The sequence below is a fragment of the Podarcis raffonei genome, chromosome 9 (assembly GCF_027172205.1).
Source record: "Podarcis raffonei isolate rPodRaf1 chromosome 9, rPodRaf1.pri, whole genome shotgun sequence".
NCBI lineage: Eukaryota > Metazoa > Chordata > Lepidosauria > Squamata > Lacertidae > Podarcis > Podarcis raffonei.
The window spans coordinates 49,748,992-49,765,032 of record NC_070610.1 but is presented as its reverse complement, the minus strand read 5'-3'; the positions used below and the strand labels follow the sequence as shown (position 1 = coordinate 49,765,032).

At 40.8% G+C, this 16,041-nt stretch overlaps 2 protein-coding genes across 2 annotated transcripts in view; one reads left to right on the top strand and one right to left on the bottom strand.

Annotated features, from left to right (window-relative positions):
- Positions 1 to 5,072: 5,072 nt before the first annotated feature.
- On the bottom strand, positions 5,073 to 15,158 carry PGRMC2 (progesterone receptor membrane component 2). Its single transcript, XM_053403425.1, has 3 exons — positions 14,710 to 15,158; positions 8,016 to 8,171; positions 5,073 to 6,990 (listed from the first exon to the last, which is right to left on the bottom strand). The coding sequence occupies exons 1-3, from the start codon at positions 15,074 to 15,076 to the stop codon at positions 6,893 to 6,895; spliced, it is 621 nt and encodes a 206-aa protein (XP_053259400.1). The 5' UTR covers positions 15,077 to 15,158; the 3' UTR covers positions 5,073 to 6,892.
- Positions 15,159 to 15,329: 171 nt separating this feature from the next.
- JADE1 (jade family PHD finger 1) overlaps positions 15,330 to 16,041 on the top strand; it is a 155,868-nt gene continuing 155,156 nt past the window's right edge. Inside the window, exon 1 of the mRNA XM_053403418.1 lies at positions 15,330 to 15,722. The gene's annotated coding sequence lies outside the window, so the exon portion shown is untranslated. The remainder of the gene's footprint in view (positions 15,723 to 16,041) is intronic.

Genomic DNA, 16,041 nt, shown 5'->3' with positions numbered 1-16,041 from the left:
TCCGGCCAAATTTTAAGTTATGAAAAAGTCTTAATTTACCTTCTTAATTCACCTGATTTTAGCAGGTACTGGTGGTGATGAGGTAAACAATGTTGCAAATATAGGAGAATTTGGAGTGTTGCTTTTGCATAATGGAACACACTATAGACACTGGCAAAAATATATGGGCTTTATTCCAAGCTTATGGTACTTGGTATTGTATAGCTGATAAACTTCACCTGAATATTTTTCCTGCAAGTTGTTCTTGGCTATTAACTTCTGACTTTTATTTCCAGTTGATTAACTGTGATTTTGATTGTAAAGAAAGAGGTGTGTTGTGCTTTTGTTCTCTAAAACTGGTTTGCACAACTTCTGTCCACCAACTCTGTACATATAGCAGCTGACTAGGCTCTTGCTGATCCTTATCTTGCCTGGGATAAACAAGGGTTTGTTATACAAGGATAAAGCGCTGAATGGATCTGAATGGATCTTGATGGATCTGTTCGTGCAGACCACCTATATCACCTGTTGATACGGCTGTTCGTGCACTATGTTCCAAAATTCTAGTGTTTGTGGCAAGAAAACTCAGATATTATGCAGATTTAAGTTTATGGAAAAAAATAGACAATGTGTTAGGCTAGTTCATGAAAAATATATTTAATAATCAAAATGCTTAGCAAATGCTGTCTTGATGCATAGAGAGAGATGTTTAAATGAGCAGGGGTACAGAGGACATTTACCACATGAATTGCATGGTTGTTTTAGGTTGCTTGTCTCTACTATTTGAATCCTCCTTGAGTCATAAAAAACTGTTGCTTGTTGGGTAGCAAAAGGTCAATCATTTTACCCAAATAGGTGATGGGAATAGAAAGGGGGGGTGTTAATCCTTTCTACACAAGTTTTATTTTTAAGGTTTTAATTTGGGGACTGTGGGGCTCATTGCCAAGGAATCAAGTCTCTTGGGATGGATTCAAACAAGGTTTTCTTGCATCAGATATTAGCTGAGGAAATACTGTGTTCCCTGCATTCAAACTGCAATACTTTGTTCCTGGCCAATTTTGTTGTTAAATGTTTTATACCTCATCTTTTGATCAGATTCCTAGATTGGCTTATATAATTTCAAAATAGAATAAAACTAGTGGGGAAAAATAGAAATATACAAGAAGCAATCAACTATTAAGAAGGGCTAAAAAAAACCAACCTAGAAAAGAGATAAAATTTTAATTTAAACAACTTGAGAACATTAAAAGGTATTCACCTTCCAAGACATTGAAGCAGTCTTTGTCTAGGTAGTTGATTCACTAATCTAAACTGGAGAAAGGCTCTTTAAAAAAATAATTGATTAAATAATTCCTCTAGTCTGCAAACCTGTCCCCCCAGAGATAGCATAACCTATTAGGCTGCCTCTGTGAAAGAAATAATAAACTGCTGCTGGTAGTACAAGCCCCACCATTAGAAAGGGTAGGCTGGAAAAACAACATTTCTGAACATTCGTGCAGCAAATTATGTGCAAGGTAGTCCTACAAAGTTCACCCCCTCCCTCTTCTTGGAAAGTAATACTCATCATGGTCTGTTTCCTGATAACATCACAAAACCAAACAGTACACCTGTCCTTTAAACAAAGCAGTTCCCCAAGAAATGGCTATTTACTTATCTCACCTTAGTAGTATAAGTTTGGAGATGAAAGTTTTTTTATGATTGTTTGAAAATGCAGTTTCATGATTTAATATGTTCTTTATTTGCAATCAATCAAATACTCTGGAGTCTTTAAAAATGCCTTTGAATGCTTGTAGTTCAGGAGTAGCACAGCAAGTGAATATGAGCAAGTGATTGGGTGGGAATCTTACTGATGGAGAGGGAGTAGTATTTTCTTGCCTTGTTTGTTACTGGATCACATAAGACAGCCTTGCAAATAACCTCTCAAAAGCTGCAATCCTAAAAGAAAGAAAAATTGCTGTCAGCTGCTAGAAGAAGGACAGAACACTCCCTCCTGCAGAAGCAGAGTGCATTTTTGTACTGGGCAAAAGGAGGACACTTCCTTCCTCAAAGCCTGCTTACTGTCTGCTGAGAGGGGGGACAGAGTTCAATTCCATATGCCTGTGGTTATACCAGGTGAGTTTTTAAGTGCAATGCTGTTTTTAAGAGAACATGAACTGCGTCAGAGACAAGCTAATTTACACCAGTCATTTGTTTTATTTGTATGTCACTTTCCCACAAAAGAAATCATGACCAAAGCGACTTGCCACAAATAACAGGTTGGCTGGAAACGCCCTCCCCAAACCTTGCTTTATGGTTCCTCGGAAATAAAATGGGCAGTAGGGCATTTCTTTCTTCTTTGGCAAGCAGAGTGTTTTGTTTTTAAGTGCATGTCTTTGTAAAATAGTGACAAGCCATGGAAGGCAAAGGTTACTAAAACCACTAGCAGCTGATTGTGTGGGGAAATACTAATCTGTGTCATAAAACAGATTTAGAAAATGCTTCTGATTTATTTCTGTTGGGTTGAATAGACATAGTCTCTGATGAAGACCTTGGGTTTTTGAGGATATGTCTATGTTTTTGCTAGAGGTGCCATCATACATTAGATATACTTACAGCCTGCTTCTCGTAATAGACCTCAGAAGGTAGTTGCTATAATACACAAATTACAGGTATAACTTGAAAATGAAAACTATCAATTTAACAATGAGAGTGGCCAAAAAACACAATTAAAACTAAAAAACCTCAAATATGCAAAACGGACAGCAATAAATACTCCTACATCCTCCAAATCCCTAGACATAAAGTTCTTTATGTGGTTTTGGAATTATAGAAGTATATTTGGGACTAATATTTCTAAGGGGAGAAAGGACAAATGGGGGGCCACCACAGATATGGTCTTTTCCCTCATCACCACATAACGGACATCTCCTAGCATTGGGGTGCCAGGAAGATCTTAGGATATGAACGGGCTTGTACTGAGGAAGGTGCTGCTTCACCTTTTTTCATCCTGCATAGGAGGTTTTATATGTGAACACCATCAATAGGCATCTTGTTCAGTAACTTGGCTTTGTTGCTGAAACAGACAAATCCTGTTCATTTAAAATGGTTGCTTGAATAGATGGGAGCTACACCCTACACAGGAGACTATTAAGCTGCAGGTTATGTTTTGTTAGCTGCCCAACACTATACATTTAGCAATTTTCAAAGCATACAGAATTAAAAACGACCATCAATGCAACACACAAATCATATAACCCCAGCTGCCTCCACAGAAACCAACTGAAAAACTCCAAAATGCAGCAACACTAACAAAGCCTTCACAGAGCTGGGTCACATTCCACCAAATGCTTGCGAAGAAAAGGGAAGTCTTAACCTGGTGCCAAAAAGATGTCCGTGTGTCTCTGCGAAGCAGTCCTCACTGGAGAAAGTATTCCATACACTTGGGGGCGGAGTGGGGAGGATGGGACACAACTGAAAAAGCCCTCTCACTGGATAGCTCAGTTGGTTAGAGCGTGGTGCTGATAATGCCAAGGTTGCAGGTTCGATGCATGGGAAAGCGGCATATTGGACAAGATGATCCTCAGGGCCCCTTCCAACTCTGATTTATTGCCACCCTTCAAGCACCCTGGAGAAGGAACTCATGACTTGAGCGGAGGAAGAACACAATGTGACAATGGTCTCCAACCATTCCTATGTCCTTTATGAAAGCCATCGAAGCAGACCTTTAAACCTAAATGTCCATCATACTTTGTATAAGGATTTGTTGGAAGTGCAAGCAGATGCTCTTGCTAATTTTCTGCATCGAAGCAGGAAAATTTAATTTTCCTACAGTGGAGGGTATTGTCAAATGGGTTGGTCCTTCCATACTGTAATAGGGCTGTGGAAATTGCTTTTAACTGCCATCCTGTGTTGGAGAGGGCCTCCTGCAGTTTCTGTCCTGCTGAGCTTCAGTGGTTAGGGCATTAGCCGAGTTTTGCCAGACTTTTCCATTTGCCTATTTCTGCCACATACACCCTGCTTCCCTTTAAGTTGGGGGAGTTGATGAGGCAGATTAAAAGGACAGTGAAGCCCAAAGCTGCAATGTTTCCTAGATGGGCAGGGGGTGGACAGCCCTACATTTCAGTGAACTCCTTGGAGAATCCCATAGTGGATGCTCCCCTCATGGAGCTTCTCTGCTGTCATAATTCTGAAAGAGGGCAATACTCCTGAGATCAGGTGTTAAGATGCTCAGATCTGGCCTGTCATAAGGCTCATGAGGGCTTAGGTTTGGTCCAGAGCCATCTCAGCTACCTCCAAAGAAGAAATGGCACCAGACACTTGATGGGCCATTAATATACAATGTAGGTGTACTAAGGATGTTGAATTTTTGGTAGTGGTGGGAGGAAAGTCTTTAAAGCTTTACTAGAATGGTGAAAAAAGCTTGCATTTCTGTGTTACAAAGCATCCACTCTTGCCTGAAAGGACCACTGCTCACTCCATGTGAAGTGCAAATACCACCATAGTTCAGTATCAATCCTCCGGACAACTGTAGGGCAGTCATACGATCATCAGTGTTGTGTGTCATTGTGAACTAAATGGTTCTTTCCAAGGTGTCTTCAGAGGTGGTCTCAGCTTAAGGTGGGAGCCACAGTGAAAAACCCTACTATGGATGGGTGCAGTTTTTGAACATCCAATCTGACCCTCTACCGTAGGAAAACAATGTTGGACTTACTGTGGGAAGTTCCTCTTCTACAGTAGATGGAGGGTATTCTATTTGGAGTGATTATTGCTGCTAGGAATGTCAAGGGAAAGTCCCTAGCTCTCTGCTGGTGCTATTTAAGGATAGAGATACCTTACATGTTTCCTTGTCTGTTATTTTTGCTTTTCAGGGTTGCAATTTCTGAATTGTTCAGATTGTTGCTGTTATATCCCTAAACTTGGGGAGATATACTCTCATGCAGGATGGCAATTACAAGTCTGATTAACATAGCCCTCCCCTACTGGAATGGGAACACCAACTGATTTGAGGATACCCTCCATCCACTATAGAAAGGGAAATTACGTTAAGTCCAACATTTTACTCCCCTTCCAACAGCTTCCCTGAATGTAAAATGACAAACACAGCACACTAACGATGTATCTACAGAACACTTTATTTAAAAAAAAGTAGGAACACAAATTGTTCATTTCTCAAAACAGACTGCATTATTTCAATTATGGAATACATTTTTGGAGTGGAAGAGTTGTAACTGTGGCTCATCAGTGGAGGCTTATTTTCAAATTAAAGGACAACTGCATGTTCACATTTAAAAAAATGGGGCAGCAGATAGAAAATCTTCCTATTGACACCATAAGAACATTCTACTCACAAGCCAACCTGAGCATGGTCTAGAACTGTTTGGTCATTTTGGACAGGAGGAGGATGCTGTTTGTTAAACACACTATATCACATAGCTTGAAGATCACAGCTCGGTTTTCTTCATGCACGACACATGGCTGTCTTACTGCATGGCATGATTTTCCATGTCTTGGTCGTTGATGGCAGCTTAATGCTACTTTATTGACTAATTTACAGGAAATGCATTCAAGAAAAAGTTATTGTTTTTTTCCCCTTTACCTGCCACATTGAAAAAAACAAGCCGTGTTTGTAATATGCCAAGAAAAAGGAATGACAACCTTCAATGAAAAGTAATAGCCAAAGCATGTCTACATACAGATATGCTCCAGTTATATGCCACCTGTTTGCTCTCATTCATCTAAACTGTACCTGAATGTCACATTTCTGTTGTGAATTAAGTGTGATGACTAAGTAAAAATGAGCTGGGTAAAGCTTTATTTAATAGCAGTGCAAAAATATTTAATATCTCCAATATTTCTTCTTTTACTCATACACACGAGTCCTGGCCACCGATACTAGCTTAATAGCATCTACATAAAGTCTGACAGCACATTTGGTATTTTACATGCTTTATTAAAATTGTATTCATATTTACAGTATCTGCAGGAACCATCCCTCCATTTCTTGCACATGAGCACCCACATCCATGCACATCCCTCATTTCTCAAAGATATGAGGCTAGGCTCCTTAAATTTAGGGAAGAGGTGGGCTTGTTTATTTAAAAAGCAAAAGGGGAGTGCATTTGGCCATTACACTGCTAATTAAGTTTATGTATATTAACATATATATATATATGGCAGTAACACTGAGTATTCCTTTACATTCTATATACAGAATGACATCAATGTTTTCCAGTCACCCGAATGTTCTAACTTCAGTCCTCAATGCTGCTTTTAGTGACTCGGGTCACATTTGGGGTTTTCCCTTAAAACAATTCAAGTCTCTAAGTTGAAATAAGGCACAATTATTCCGATTTGATTGAGGGGGAAGGAAAATCATAGAAGCTTCAGATGATACCTTCTGCAGATAAATTTTCCTTTATCCTCCAGGAGATTCTATTTGAAACCCTTTAATCTGCAGAGATCTGAAGTAGTTTTCTGCCATGGAAACCAATGGCCCACAAACTAGTTTGAGTATTTTCATTTTATTATGTTTCAGCAGCCAAATTTACTTGGGATTCCTTAACTAGGTTTTCCATTTAGCGTCAAGAGAAGTAGAAAATGGCATATGAAATGCTTAAGCTTGTAAATAACAAACTGTTCATAGGCTTCAACATGCTAAAAAGAATAGTTTTCTTTGCATTTTAAATCCCTGCGCCCATTTCATTTCTGAAGCCTTTCCAGACATTACAGTTAAACTGCAACAAAAACTATGTTTGGCAGCACAAATAATGCCTAGTAATCAAATTTTTGTTGAGAGGGTAATGATGTTCTTGTACAAAACCTATCAAGTCGTTTTCCGCAGCAGATGAACTGTACCCAAGGACACAGGGCATTCTGTGATGGGGAGTAAGAGATTGCAGTTCCAAAGGCCCCTGACTTTGGTGATTTACAATGTTTATTCCTGTTTAGTGTGATCCTTGGTATCTTCCTCATCTGTATATTCTGATGGTTCCTCTCCTGGCTTTAGCAGTCTACCTACATAGTCATATTTTTCTGAAAAAGACATGTAGGTATCATAATCAAAAGTTACAACATGACATTAAACATCTATATAAACATTGGTCTATCTCTCAACCCATTAATTTAACTTTTTTAGTTCGTATCCATGATTAAAGGTGTTATCAGACACACCTAAGCTGTTCTTTTAGCTTTCTCCTACCTGAAAAACATCCTAGTATACTGGAAATAACACGCCCACAATGGAAAGGTTAGTGTTTCTGCAATAAAAATGGCCTTCTTGACAGCTGTCACCATGGGCAGAAAACTTACTTGTCCACCCACATTCACCAAACAGCAACAAGTGTCAGAGGTTAAGTGAACTTACAGAGAGCAGTGGCTTTTGCCTCTGCCACCACCACCCTCCCCTGTTGACTGTTGACAGTCAAGGACTAAGCTCTGCCTGCACAAACATCCATGCAAGAATGTCTCTACAATGATGAGAATGTACTGCAGTCCCTGAAGGGTACACAAGCAACTCATGAGATAGTGATTTTGGAATTCTGGAAGAACCCCTGTGATCACTCCCCGCACAGCAGTAGCTCCTTCCCCCACAAGAGGTACTTTGACTAATGCTGATGTTTACAGAAGCACTAGGTATCCTAACCTTCCCTAATCTGGTGCCCTCCAGATGCTCTGGATGACAACTCCCATCAATCCTAGCCAGCACAATTTTTTATCTTGCTTGTGGCAGCAGAATTAACAAGAGGCAACTGTATACTAAGACTTAGAACCAACTGCCTCCACATCCTCCTGATCCCCATCTGATCCAGTATTTTTACTACTGTGAGGGAGTAGTCCTGTTGTGCCCAGCCATGGAAACCTATTAAGGTGTCTCTTACCTCCCCTTCCACACAGATACACTATACTTATGCATATTAAATGAATATTTACATAAGCTGAACCATGACATTTTCACTAGCAATTTAGTAAATATCAATTTCTGCAAAATAATTGAGAAACACCTTTACAAGTACTCACTTTCCATTTGATTTAAAGGAATATCCTAATTTAAACATTACCTTTAAATTGCATTTCCCATTCTCTAACGCTTTCCATTTGCACAGCATTTAAGTCTGATAAGTCATCATATTCATCTCTAAGCGCATCTTTATCTAGACAGAAAGTTGCCAGTCCCCTTGAGGCATCTCTGCCAGCAAATATTCCATAAGGACCCTCTGAAAATAGAAAAAACAGACCCATGTATTCAGTCATTCACTTGCATTATCCTTTCAGAATAACATTGATGTGTTTTCATAATCCCCTACCCCAGATTAATTATTGCCAAACATCAGAGCTAACTGAACAAAGTTTAATAAATTTGAGCTTGAACAAACAAGCTTATTCAGCAACTCAAAACTCCTTTGCCTCCTTTGTCCCAATTTTAATATTTTCTTTTTTAAAATACATGACAAATGCTAGTCACACAGTGGCTGAGTGCAAACATCTTTAAAGTGTGTCTTTAAAGTCTCTACTCAGGACTGCAAAATATAAATTTATCCTTCTTTCTTGGGCAGAGCATTGGCTAACACAGAAGCTGAATGATCCACAAACATGAACTTTCCTCTACAAAATGCTGTTCAAATGAAGTGAAATGTGCAAGCTAACAATGGAGGTCACTAACTCAAAGACTATATAGGCCATATGATACATGAATGGTAGAACAGAATTTGGTTAAAGAAACTGGATATATTTATAACAAAGCCACAAAACATTTAAAGAAGCGTGAAATATTTTTCTTGCTACCTAGGGACATTGGCAGTCTTTAAAAATTGCTGTAATGGAACTTGGCAACACAACTAACTTTTATCAACCTGACCTTTGGAAATAGCTTAACATGAATCTTAAGATTACATAACATCCAGAAAATTACTAAATGACTTTTTAAAAAAGGCACAGAAATTCAAGTTATGGAAATAAGTTTTATGTTTTTATTCAAATGAACTGTGACACTATTATACACTTATCTACTGAAACAAAGGGTTTAAGGTTAATAACAGAATGATAGCAGGCATTCTGACGAAATAGTATATGACCAATTTGTGCTGAATTGGCTCATATTATCTGATCAATTGACTGCTTCAGGAATTCAAGATCACATGGTAGAACATATGTAACCTAGAGTAGGTTACAACAATTTAAAATATAACAAAAATAGTTTAGAACAGCTTACAACCACAAAAATGACTTTCTAAAACTTTTGTCCACATTGCAATACTAGGATTTCAGATAAAATACATATCCTAAGGCTTAAATTCATTAGTGTTTTTCACAACCATGCACTTAAAAGTGTTTAAGCATATGATTTTACCTTGCTATGCTTGGAAAAAAAACCATTTTCTATTATACTTTTGGGTTAAACAAACCCGAATTTTAGAAAGAAAATGAACAGAACTCTAGTTTAATGTGAAGAGAGGTAATTTTTATTAAGAGTCATAGTTTATAGTACAAAACCACAACTATACCAAGAAGCTACCTATAGTCTCAAAAACAACTGCAATGATAAATCAGTACACCAACACAGACACTGAAGGTTTCATTCAACAAAGCTGTCCCATTTAAGAACTTCCACTTGCACAGTAGAACTCCCACAAAGCACAGATGCGATCCTTTTTCATGGCTTACTTATATGATGCAGCGAGAGAGAGAAAGAGATCTGGAGGAGAGGGAGTGTGACTTAGCTGAGTCTATCCAGCAATACAACCCTGTTGTCCTTTACCCCTTCATGCACTAACTACTGCTTGTGCATAGTTGTGTTTGAATGTAATTTTCCACAGATATCACAAATTTTAAGAGCATGGCAAAGCTTACAAAAGTCCTGTAAATAATGCAATCTGGGTTGTTCTGAAAAATGCTAAATAAATCAATTTTGAATTAAGAGAGGTCTGTTTAAAATATAATGAAAATCTAACTTCCAGCAGTTTTCAACTATCTTACACATCCGAGGATCAGAGTGGTTTACAATATAAAGACACAAGAATAAATAACATAGAAACAAACAAAAGCAATGCCCCTCCACACAGTTAAAAAAGGTTGTACTGCAGTTCTTTTTAGCCAAAGGCCTTGGATGAAGAGTGGTTTTGCTTAGTGCCTAAAGAGATGAAATGAAGGTGCCAGGCAAGCCTCTCTGGGGACAGCATAGTATCTCAAACCTAGGAAACCTGGAGAATAGAATCTCAAACTGAATGGCTTCTTTTTGTTTTTATTATACATTTTGTGGTTACTATATTGCATTTTTATCTTGTGAACCACCCTGAGATCTAAGGATGACGAGTGGCTAAATACATACATACATAAGGTAAAGGTAAAGGGACCCCTGGCCATTAGGTCCAGTCGTGACCGACTCTGGGGCTGCAGCGCTCATCTCGCTTTATTGGCCGAGGAAGCCAGCATACAGCTTCCAGGTCATGTGGCCAGCATGACTAAGGCGCTTCTGGCGAACCAGAGCAGTGCACGGAAACGCCGTTTACCTTCCCGCTGAAGCGGTACCTATTTATCTACTTGCACTCTGACATGCTTTCAAACTGCTAGGTTGGCAGGAGCAGGGACTGAGCAACGGGAGCTCACCCTGTTGCGGGGATTCGAACCGCGACCTTCTGATCGGCAAGTCCTAGGCTCTGTGGTTTAACCCACAGCGCCACCCGCGTCCCAACATACATACATACATACCCTTTATTAGTCACATTAGATATGATTGTACTTGAATCCCTAAAAAAAATTGTGAACTTAACAACTGCTACTAACATAGTGTGCGCTAGAAACCGGAAATACACCAATTCTCCATCTGTTTAGGAGTGTTTATTAACATGTGTGGAACTAGCCAAAATGGGTATGTTGATGAAAGGCATAGAAGAGAAGGGCTCACAATTTTATTGTTTGCTGGCAAGCAATGGTAGATATATCAGCTGGGACATTAGTTTGCTTTTGTTTTTTTGATTACTTGGAAATAAGTAATTAAAGTCTAGGCCTCTGTTCATCAGATTAATGATCCCAGGGCAGGTTATATTTGTTGTCCTAACAAATACTGTAATTTGTAAATTTTAAAGCATAAAAATAATGCTTCACTATGTAACAGTTAAGATTACCAAAGAAACTGGTATCCGACAAAAGTAGTAAAATTCTCACCTCAAATTTGTCATTTTTTGCAATGACAACATAGTTCCATGGGACAGCTGCTCGTATTGTTCATAAACCCCTCACCCAAATCTATTCTGATAATATCATACAGTAGCAGTTACAAAAAAAGAAATCACCTGGGCAGCTGAACAACACAGACTATCACATATTTATTGAATTAACTACTGAGGTGTTAATTCAGGGAGGTTTTCGGTTCCATGAAAAAGGCAAAATCTAGACAAAGCTAAACATTTTGCAATCTATGGACTTCAGAAGCATAAGCATGACTTTTACAGAAATGAGGAGGTTGAGAAATGCCTAAGTTTGGTTTATTGTGTTCTATTAATATTCTTAAGCTGGATGTGTTGTGAGTAGGTGATTTTCATGTCTCAGAACTAGTAGGCTGTTAGTAGCATTCCTCCTAAAATAACAGGTGCATAGGTTTTTTGGGGGGGTGTACCTGGATATAGTCTCCACCGATAGGAGTGCCAGCTCCAGCTAGTTGGCGAATTAAAGCTGTTCTTGGATCAGGATGACCTAGTTGCAGTTGTCCACACTCAGACAGCTCCTGATTAAACTAATGCAACACGATCTACATGGGTGTTTCCTTAAAGATGATCTAGAAGCTGCAGCTGCCGCAGAGTGCTACTGTCCAGTTGTTGTACAGGGCAGCAAGAAATGGTAAATGACACAGAACATAAAAGAATTGTGCTAGCCTACCAGGTCAAATTCAATAAGATAATAGCATTCAAAAATGGGTTAGAACTCAAGTACTTGCAGGAATGCCTTCCCCAGTATCAGCAAACCTTTGTTTTGAGATCTGCAGGGGAAGCCTAGCTTGCAGTGTACCCTCAGTGTATTTGACCCAGAGGATTGCTACACAAGACAGGGCCTTCTCAATGGTCTTGCCCTGACTGTGGAACCCTTTACCTATCACACTCAAGACTGTTCCCCACAGAGGGCAACCAAATACCTGTTTGTTCCAACAGGCCTTTGGGGTATAGTAAGAGTGGCATAATTTATACGGCATTTCTCTAATTTAGTGCTGACTTGTCTGCTATAGTTTGTAGTGTGCTTTTACTTTGGTCTACCCTTTGCTTTTAGCCACCCTGCACTCTCATGAGAAGGGCAAAGTATAAGAAATAAAATCTCCATCGACATGGAGTGCTTACCAGTCTCTATTGTGCTTTGGACTCAGAATCATTTGATTCGCTGAAGTCACATATTCTAACCTCAAGTTTATAAGCCACCACTTCTTTCAGTGTTAGATGGACAAGCATATTCTTATAAAAGATGTCTCCTTTATTCATAATTCATTTAGTGACCCATCCATGTTAGAAGGCTGAAGATCTTCTGTAGGAGTCTTCCAAGGTACTTTCCAGGAAGGTTTACAACACAACAGATACACATATTGCTTATTCTTTAAGTAGTTATAAAAGTTTAAGAATTAGTTTTACTAATAGTACTTTTTTGTTATTAAATATCAAAACATATTGATGCTGGGGAAATGAGATTCATTTTTCCAGTTGTGGGATCACTGTGATTTGGACTGCTGTATTGTGTGATAATGAAAATGTCACGATACCTACTTGATAGTTAGCATATTGGGGCCAGTATATAGCCTGCAGAGAGAGCTGGAAAAGATTAGTTTCAATGCTCAGCACAATGCAAGACACAATAGACCCCTATTTCAGCATCAAATTCTCACAACTGACTCCAGTATTCAGGGAGGAAGGTTTAGTAGCCCAAATGGCATGTTATCTATTTGTACCTACATTACCACTGTTTTACTTCACCAGCACAAGTTGCACATTTGCAGTGCGTAAGTGGTCAGCAAGATATTTATATGAACAGTGCCACCAAGTTTAACCACTTAATTAAGGTCTTTAATGAATTAAAAATATCATGATTAATGGACAGATCTTTTAAAATTACCTTCAAAACAGATTGCAACACTATTTTTAGAGGTATTCGCAATTCTTTTACACAGAAGAATGCCTCTTCTAGCATGCTCACTACAACCTATGTGTACATTGGCTATGCTTTGTGTTTGGAAAAGTTTTTAACTATATACAAACTCACTTACAGTGTGCACATCTGTGTGTACACAGAACCAAGGCAATTAGAGTTTCAATGTGGCTGACCCCCAGGCAAGTGAGTACAGCAGGGATGGGGAATATATGAACCTCCAGATATTGTTCCCCGCCAGATGGGAACTGAAGTCCAACAACATCTGGAGGGCCACAGATGCCCCACTGGTTGCGCAAATTTTTTTATTAAAAAAATGCAGCCCCAAAGTCTTATAATTTGTAAATTTCTTTAACCAGGTTGCAGGTTTAAAAATAAACAACTGCAGAAATATCTATTCTAACTATTAACTTTCTATGTACAATGATTTTTTTTAAAAAAAATATTGCCCTACTTTTCCTTCACTACCTACTATATACTTCACAAAAGATCATTGTGAGCCTATTAAATAAAATAATGTTTAATTATTAAACCTGCTACTTAGAAGGACTTACTTGCAAGTAAACATATTAAGAACTGGATTATATATTGCCAATCTCCCGCCTCCTTTGATATATATTAGGCAAAATCTAATCAGAAGCAAGACAAATTTTATTCCAGCTGCCAAGAACTTTGCGCAGATATGAATCAATAAGCCTTTATCTGTACATGGTTAGGACCAGTATAAGATTAAGTCCACAGCTCCACGTCAACTTATTATAAACTTTATTCTGTTGTAACTATGTGTAAGATTGCAGCCCAATTATCATTGCAATTGCTGAGAGACTTGCAGAAAGAGAAAATATCCAAACCTTAATAAAATGAAACTGGATTCCAACTCACATTGTAAAAGGCTGGAACTATTTCTAGTTAGTTAATCAAAATCCAGAGAATTACATGTGTAGGGAAAGGAAACAAGTCAGCCTCAGGATTTCTGAAAATCTGGGAAGCAAATATGCTGAAGACAGCTTGTTCACTCCAGGGCAAATATGCATTCAAAAGGGACTAAATGTCTGAAAATAAAGCAGATGTGTGAACAAGACTAGGAATGAAGTTTAGGTGCCCAAGACTGTATTTGTGGGCACCATGGCATGCCCATAAATAATTCCTCATATTTGCCATATTTTTAAAAATAATTATTTTAAATTTTGCATTCTTCTGTTTGGTTGGATGTGGGCTACTTGTTTCTGTGTAGATGCTGTCTGCTTCCTTGTCTGTATTTTATTTGGGGTGTGTGTGTTTACCTTTTGTTTTGGAAGGGAGAGTTCAGAGGAGATCACCAGCTTTCCTTCTGCGAAATGGGTATTTTGTGGTGCCCGTGGCACTTCCCTGCCTCCAAACGTGCCCTGGAACCCCCCCCCCCAAAAGGCTGGGGAAACCAGCCTGGTCTGGAGCCTGCTATATTTTCTTTCTCCACCTACCCATGTGGGTGGGTAAAGCGGGCCTTTTCCCCACTCCCACTTACATACTTACACCTGCTACTTGGGGCGAGGGCGTTTCTCCCGCCTTCCAGGCCTTTGTCCCACCGTCGCTCACCCAGGAGGCATGTATGCCGCCCCCCCCCGCTAGCCCCCTTTCCCCCGTCCCCCTCACCGGGCCCGTAGAACTTGCTGCCTTTGGTCACGTCGAAGACTTTGCCGTTGACAGCCAGGAGGATGCGCGCCGCGCGCGCGCCGTCGTACTCGCGCAGCTGCTCCAGCGTGAAGTCCCGCCGCTTCATGCGGGGCAAGGAGTCGACCAGGCCCTGCTGCGCCGCGCCCCCCACTCCGCTCCTCTTGCCCCAGCGCCTGTAGAGCCGATAGGCCGCGAGCGCCACGATCGCCAGCAGCGCCAAGCTCAGCAGCATGTCGAGGCCGCCGCTCCCCCCGAGCCAGCTGCCGGCGGCCGTCTCCTCCGGGCTGCTGCTGCCGCCGCCGCCTCCTTGTTCAGTCCTTAGCTTCCCATCCCCATCGTCCGCCATCACTGCCCAGCCAGCGCCTGCCTGAGAGGAACCGCTCCGCCCCGCGACGGGGGAGGGAGGCGGGGAGGCGCAGGCGGGGCGCCGTCTGACTCTGCCTCGCCCGGGCTCCTATTGGTCACTGGTAAGGACACGTCACCCACGCTAGCTCGCGCCCAGCAGAACGAATGAGAAAGAGGCGCACGCGGCTACCCAACGGCAGATTTCCACCTTAGGGGAATCTTCGCCTGGGAGGGGTTGGTTGGAGAGAGAGAGAGAGAGAGAGAGAATGTGTGTGCGCGCGCGTGTGGCGTCCGCGCGCGAGCGAGCCTTCGCCCTCATAAATTCTTGGCGCTCACGTGGTGCCGACGGAGGAATGCCTCGCGCGCGTTGCGGGCGCTGGACTAGAATATTCTTTTTGAGGGGGGAGAGAGAGAAGGGGGCTCGTCGACGCTATAAACATGCTTCTGTGCTCCCCCGCCCTTTCCCTTATCGATTGTAAAATCAGGGCGGTGAGGCGCTGCTTATCTCCGAGAGGCTCCCTCAAGGCGTTTTTTCAATTTCTTTTGCCTTCACAATGGCGAAGATGCATGAGCGTCGTCATGAGTTGTCAGTGGTATATTGCACCTAAGAACACGGGGCGCTCTGTGCAAATAAAATGAAAAATCAGGTAGGCCCTACCCCACAGACTTGTTAACACTCGCCCTGAGGGAAATAAATGCTGGCTGAAGGAGGCAGAATCTCTGTATCGTCCCAGCTGCTGGAGAGAGGGCTCGTTTTCGCGGGCTTCCTCACAGGCATTGGGGTAGCCGTTGTGAGAGCAGGGGCGCAGGGACTAAAAGGGCGGTTGACTGACCCAGCAGGCTGTTTTTAATACATAGTGGCTGCATAAACCCTTTCCCTAATGGGCTTCTTTTTAAAATAAGCAACCCCTCCCCCCAAAAATATCCTTCACCGAAATCCACATTTCTTCGCTACGGTATTTTCTT